The sequence below is a fragment of the Heteronotia binoei genome, chromosome 4 (genome assembly GCF_032191835.1).
Source record: "Heteronotia binoei isolate CCM8104 ecotype False Entrance Well chromosome 4, APGP_CSIRO_Hbin_v1, whole genome shotgun sequence".
In the NCBI taxonomy this organism is placed as follows: domain Eukaryota; kingdom Metazoa; phylum Chordata; class Lepidosauria; order Squamata; family Gekkonidae; genus Heteronotia; species Heteronotia binoei.
The window spans coordinates 31,855,424-31,862,497 of record NC_083226.1 but is presented as its reverse complement, the minus strand read 5'-3'; the positions used below and the strand labels follow the sequence as shown (position 1 = coordinate 31,862,497).

Genomic DNA, 7,074 nt, shown 5'->3' with positions numbered 1-7,074 from the left:
TTTAGCCACTTGTCTGAATATCCTCCAGGCCCCCAGTAGGGGTCACCATAATTTCCAGGTGCATTCTCTCTCTTTCTCTCTCTCTCTCACACACAAAATACCAAACAAAAAAGAATGCAGAAATTGTTCAGCATAACCTATGAGAGGGTAAATGGTCATATCCTGGCTGTGTGACCAAGGAAATGGCACCTTTATGGAAACTGAAGGACAAAGGACTGAAAAGGTGTGATTTGTACAACTAGAATTTTCCATCTCTTGCTGAGAAACAAGTGTTTAAAATGTACGTTCTTAGGGGGCAAAAAGGGTGCTAACGGCTATATTTGTCTTGGGGATTCTTTGAATTCACACAGCTTGGGCTTTTAACGGTATCTTTATTATTACATACTTAACAAGGTGGGGTTTAGGACCCAGAGAAGTTTTTCTTTTTGGCTTCCAGCCTGTGACATCTGACCGAAAAATCAATGAAGTGTACTTTAAGAAGCTTCACGGTGGCACAAGATAAGGCTCCAAAGCTGTTCTCTCTGCCCCTGTCTTATTAGGCTTCACGCTTCAAAATTATTTTGTCTCTGCTGCTTTCTCAGATGCCAGTTGTTTGCCTATGAAGAAGAAGCTGATCCAGCTGTGGAGGCAGCCGTGGCGATGGAGATGCTCAGTTTTATTATAGTGTCCCTTCTTCTTTGTGCACACAGTTCAGGTAAGTGCAATTTATTGAAGTTAAAAATAAGTGCCCGATTGTCATCTGCTTGCAGTGGCACAGAGATGAACTTGTGTGCTAAAATTAAACCGCTGGCTTTAAACATGTTTCAAATACTTTTTCTGGTTTTTAACATTATGCAAAGGGGGTGGGGTGGGGGAGAAGGCATATGCTACACTGGGTAGGCAGTAATCCGTTTCTGTGCTGCTTTTCGTTTTCTGATTGTTTTATCTTTGAAAAGGGTTTTGAATGATGAAATGATATGATAAAAATCATATTAGTTCTAAAAACCCCTTGGTTATCATCATTAGTATTTATATAGTGTGGACAATGCTTTACAGAGTAACAAAATCAAACAACAGGTCTCTGCCTCAAGGATCTTACATTTCATGTGTTGATGAGGGGGAAAAAAGAAGAAAATGGGTGGGGGGGGGGATGAAAAGCAAGGATAACAAAGGATTTATACAAGCAAATGCAGCCACAGTGGTCTCTGCTGCTTTATTCTCCAGCTTCCCTGTAAAATGCTAAAATTTAAATTGTGTGAAAAGTTTTATGGCTAAATACCATGACAAGACAATATATTAAACTTAGAGCATTATCTTATTTTGTTAGGTATATCTGTTTCTTTGAGTGCTCATTCCTGTGCTACCATGAGAAGCACATGAATTTCCTTAGCCTTTTGGTAGCCTTTCTGTACACTTTAAATTCCTCTGTCTGTCTTCGCTTCCATCATCGAGCTCCAATATCCCCTCAGTCTGGAAGAAGAACCCCCCCCCCACTTCCCCCCTGCTTTTCTCTTCCTGTGCAATGGGAAATTCTGGAGTCAGTGTAGGGGTTGTTTTTTTGTGAATATTGTTCTGGAAACTTGTGAGGTTTTTCTTCTCCCTGTAATATCTGTTCATTTTGTTTAAATTGTACCCCATCATCTTCTGGTGTATGTGTGTTGTCAAACTGCAGCTGACTTATGGCGATCTGGTAGCATTTTCAAGGCAAGAGATGTTCAGAAGAGTGCTACCATGAGATTACCTTAATCAGGGCTTTTTGGTAGAAGAAGCCCAGCAGGAACTCATTTGCACATTAGGGCACAGCCCCTGTGCCCAGCTAGCTGGAACTGTGTTCCTGTGCGTTCCTTCTAAAAAAAAAAGCCCTGACCTTAATTGAGGCTTAGCACACAGGACTTTTTTTGTAGAAAAAGCCCAGCAGGAACTTATTTGCATATTAGGCCATACACCCCTGTGCCCAGCTAGCTGGAACTGCGTTCCTGTGCGTTCCTTCTAAAAAAAAAAAAAGCCCTGACCTTAATTGAGGTTTAGCAATCTTTGGTTGTTTCCCATGCAGATGGTAACCTGGTCCAAAGCCTACTTAGCTTCCAAGATCTGGACGAAGTCAAGCTACTTGGGCTATCCAGGTCAGGGCACCCTGTCATAGGGCTCTAAAAACATTGTTCTTGGTGTGGTTTACAGTATATATGATCATCAGTAAAATATAACTTATTAGAATCCAAGAAACTCACTTTTCTCCATGTACAGACTGAGCAGGTGGGAAGAAAGCAGGCAGGTACTCTTCAGATATACTCCGTTGACAAAAACAATTTTATTTAACCTCTTCCCCCTCATACACACTCCCAGGCAACCAGGTGCAAAGGAAGAGGACAAGACTTCTTGCCATGTACAAAGGAAGAAGGAATTTTGCAATCGCAGCCTGCCATGCAACGAAGTAAAAACTGCACCTGCCAAAATTCCTGCCTTTACACAACTACTAAAACTCTGGGAGTTCTTAATTCCTTTGTGTCTGATGACTCCAGCACTCAGGCAGGCATGTTCCTGTGTTTCTTAGAGAAAGGCTAGCATGATGGAGTATTAATGGTAATAAAGGAATAATCAGCATCCATTAGGGTATGCAAGATCTTAAAGAAAGTGATCTCTTATGCTCCGTGTGCCGCAGTAGCACCCCCCCCCCCCGGAAATAATTGGGGCGTAGCCGTTTCAGCAGAGATGGGAGCTGAAATGGCTACGCCCCATGGCCAATTCACACAATGTATTTTGCTCTCTAGTTAAACCCTTCCCAAGCACCCCTGCAGAATCGTGAGATGCTGTCAGTCCTGATACAGTCAGCAGTGATTCCCCCAGTTGCAGCAGTATAGCTTCCAGTTAAGAGAACAAAGTCTTTGAAATCAGGATTCTTAAAAAAAAAAGCAAACTCAGTGGCTTCTCTGCAGGACATAAAATATAGCTTAATTATTATTGTTTTTTTGCTTTCCTGCTAGGAAAAATCCACATTAGGGAGTCTTGTTGCAAAAGATGTTCATTTCTGCTGGCTATCTTGATGGGTTAATATACTCTGTTGACATCTTTGTACAGAATTCACGGATCTGTCCTTCTGGCTTATTAGGCAATATTTCATTAATGTAATTGTAATTCAAACAAATATTATTTTATAAGGCCTGCGAGACAATCTGCCCTCCCATTCTAATCCCTATTCATCTCTCCCCTCACACAGTTGTTACAGTTCTCATCCTAATCCAGTTCCAGATCATAAAAATCTAGGAAGTACGTCCAGATCAGGACTTAATTTTTATCATCCGTTCACACAATGCCATGATCACTACAGCCTGTGTTCAAAATATGGAGGGATTGTATCTTCCACAAACACAAAAATGGTCTTTTTGTCTCTGTAACTCCTTGGTGATTCTGTCCCACAATTATACATTATCATGGCCAAACTATATGAGATATTTTTTCATGGCTAGCGTCCAGTTCACCAGACCTGACTCACTTTTCTTTGCAACACAGCAGCAGTGGAGAATCTAATTTTTAAAGCCTGCAGGTGCCCAATGTGGCATGGGACCACAGTGTGGGTTGCAAGTGTCATGGCAGGAGACCTACCAGCAATCCTTTCCATTGCCAGCTGGGACCTCAAAGGCTGAAGGGGGATAGGGGAAAGGGGGAGAATGAGGTGGGCATATCAGAGTTGCACCAAAGTACATATCTTCCAGCACAAAACCAGAAATGACTTCATGATGTCAGGCGTAGACAATCACCATTGACGTAATGACTACACCTCCTGTTTTTTTGGTTTTTTTGTTTTAAACCAGGAATGACATTGCATGCTGATGCAACTCACCTGTTCCAGCCTGCTTAATCCTCCTGGGGGCCTGGCATCTTTAACATGGTGGAAAGGGGCTCATGCCTCCATCCATGCTGCTTTCCCAAGCTAAAACAGTCCTTGTGCAGATTCATGAGGAGGGACGGTGGCTCAGTGGTAGAGCATCTGCTTGGGAAGCAGAAGGTCCCAGGTTCAATCCCTGGCATCTCCAAAAAAGGGTCCAGGCAAATTGGTGTGAAAAACCTCAGCTTGAGACCTTGGAGAGCCACTGCCAGTCTGAAGAAGACAATACTGACTTTGATGGACCAAAGGTCTGATTCAGTATAAGGCAGCATCATATATGTTCATATATATGGAAATAAGGTGGAAAAGAGAGCTACAGTCAAAGAATGTATTGCACCACAAGATCTGGATGCAGCCAAACCAAAGCCCCATTCCATCATCATAATTTTGGCATGTCAGCTTCCTGTAATGTAAGAACCCACAGTCTTCCAGATGCTCATGGTTGCCATTTTATGTGGATGCAGTGATGTGTGCATTCTTCCAGCTGTGATTTGTGCAAATGCAGACACTAAAAAAATATGGGTTTCCAATTGCATGTACAAAAGCTGGAAACCCTGCAAATGTCTTAGCCACACAAAATGGCAACAAAGCGTAGTGAGAGGAGCACACTAAGAATGCCCTCCTGGTACGTGAGGTCAAAGTGCCAGATTTAGTCGCCCTGAGCCTGCTCTGGCGGGGGAGGGCGGGATACAAATAAAATTTTACATTACATTACATATATGTTCATTTGCATAACTTTAAAAGTTTTGGCTCAGGAAAATGGCATGGGAGGAAGGCAGGAGCCTAACTTTGTTTTTCCCCCCATGCAAGGCTGGCCCTGCCAGTAGGCAAACTAGGCAATTGTCTAGGGCACTGGCTTTCTGGGAGCACCAAATTGGGTGCCCCCCACATGACTCAGTGATGTTATCAATGTGTATGTGGGGGGGGGGAATGCCATAAATTAGCCTTGCCTAGGGTGCCAGTCTAGGGCCGGCCCTGCCCCCATGCTGTGGTCCCCTATATAGTTGTGGGGTAAGCAAGTGAGATCCAGCAAACCTCTGTTATTAAAAAAAAAAAAGTATTGCATACTTTGGCCCCCAGTGAGTTGGCCACTGATGTAGAATGCTCCTTAGATGCAATGACCAGATGTAAAAAAGGACAGGGCTTGAATGAGTGGGTAAGATTAACTTTGGCACATGCAGCTTGTCATGCAGGGAGAGAAAAGCTGAATTTAGTGAAATTCTCTCATCACTTGTTGAAGGTACAAGAGCTGCATCTTCCCAGTCAACCTTTGCATAGGTTCTGAAAGGCAGTGGCGATAACCCAGCCCTTAAGCTCCATTGCCCACTTTGGGGCAGTCAAGGGATATGGAAATAGCATCTTTGACATAAGCTTTTCAAGAATGCAGGTTGGAATGGTTGTTAAAAATCTGGCACTTTGACCTCACGTACCAGGAGGGCATTCTGAGTGTGCTCCTCTCACTACACTTTGTTGCCATTTTGTGTGGCTAAGACATTTGCAGGGTTTCCAGCTTTTGTACATGCAATTGGAAACCCATATTTTTTTAGTGTCTGCATTTGCGCAAATCACAGCTGGAAGAATGCACACATCACTGCATCCACATAAAATGGCAACCATGAGCATCTGGAAGACTGTGGGTTCTTACATTACAGGAAGCTGACATGCCAAAATTATGATGATGGAATGGGGCTTTGGTTTGGCTGCATCCAGATCTTGTGGTGCAATACATTCTTTGACTGTAGCTCTCTTTTCCACCTTATTTTTATTGGTATGTTTGGTTAATACAGCAGAGTTTTGCCCAGTCATAGAAGTGCGATACTGAGTGCAGTAAATAAACCTCCAAAGAGATAATTGCAAAAAACCTTACATTTACTCAAGTAGAACCAGTTCACATTCAGGTTGCAGTCAAAAGAAGAGAAAGAAGTCTATCTAAAGAGTACTTTCCCTTTCACAAAAGGCCAGCTTGTCTGGCATCATGTGTGTAGGAGTATGAAGGCACTGTCTCTACAAGAGTGACCTGCAGAGACATGTGTCTCCATAGAAGGCCATGTGAAAAGAAAAGACAAAGTGAGAGAAAGGAGGGCTCAGAGGGCAGCTCTCAGGTTAAGTCAAAGAGAGGCATCCCATTCAAGGAGATAGCACATATTCACTCTTTTCACTCTTTTCATATTCACTGATGTAGCATTCCCCAATGTCCAGGCATGCGGAGTTACTCACTCCAACAATTTTAACTCTATCAGAATGAGGTAGCAATTTGAATATACTGTCCAGTGTATCCTTCTTAATATAACAAATGAGGTTCAGTAGGAGCAAGTGCAAAGTAATGCACATCGGAACCAAAAACCATAACTATAAATATACATTGATGGGGTTCGAACTGCCAGTAACTGACCAGGAAGGATATCTTGGGAGTCATGGTAGATAACTGACTGAAAATGTTGACTCACTGTGCAACTGCAATAAAAAAGGTGAATGCTATGCTGGGGATTATTAGGAAGGAGATTAAAACAAATCAGCCAGGATCATAATAAAGGTAAAGGTAGTCCCCTGTGCAAGCACAGTGACGTCGCATCACAGCATTTTCATGGCAGACTTTTTAGGGGGTGGTTTGCCATTGCCTTCCCCAGTCATCTACACTTTATCCCCAGCAAGCTGGTATACTAACCTCGGAAGGATGGAAGGCTGAGTCAACCTTGAGCCAGCTACCTGAACCTAGCTTCTGCCAGGATTGAACTCAGGTCGTGAGCAAATCTTGGACTGCAGTACTGCAGCTTACCACTCTGCTCCACGGGGCTCCATATCATAATGCCTCTGTATAAAATCTATGGCGCAGCCTCATTTGGAATATTGTATACAGTTCTTGTCACTGAACCTCAAAAAAAGATAGTGTTGGAAAAAATGCAAAAAAGGGGTACTGAAATGATTAAGGGGATGGAGCACTTTCTCTATGAAGAAAGGTTAAAGAACTTAGGGCTCTTTATTGTGGAGAAAGGACAACTGAGGACTGACATGACAGAGGCTTATGAAATTATGCATGGGATAGTAAAAGTAGAGAAAGAAATACTTTTCTCCCTTTCTCGCAATACAAGAGCTCGTGGGCGCTCAGTGAAATTTATTAACAGTTAGTTTAGAACAGATAAAAGGAAGTACTTCTTCACCCAAAGAGAAATTAACAAGTAGAATTCAATTCCACAAGAAGTAGTGGCAGCTCT

General features: G+C 42.7%; 1 protein-coding gene across 2 annotated transcripts in view; it reads left to right on the top strand.

The window, feature by feature from the left end:
- The first annotated feature begins 461 nt into the window (after window positions 1-461).
- Window positions 462-7,074, top strand: part of CHRNB3 (cholinergic receptor nicotinic beta 3 subunit) — a 30,040-nt gene continuing 23,427 nt past the window's right edge. For both annotated transcript variants that reach the window (XM_060237068.1, XM_060237067.1), the window contains exon 1: window positions 462-694. In XM_060237068.1, coding sequence (XP_060093051.1) covers window positions 640-694 — 55 coding nt within the window. In that variant the 5' untranslated portion in view covers window positions 462-639. The remainder of the gene's footprint in view (window positions 695-7,074) is intronic.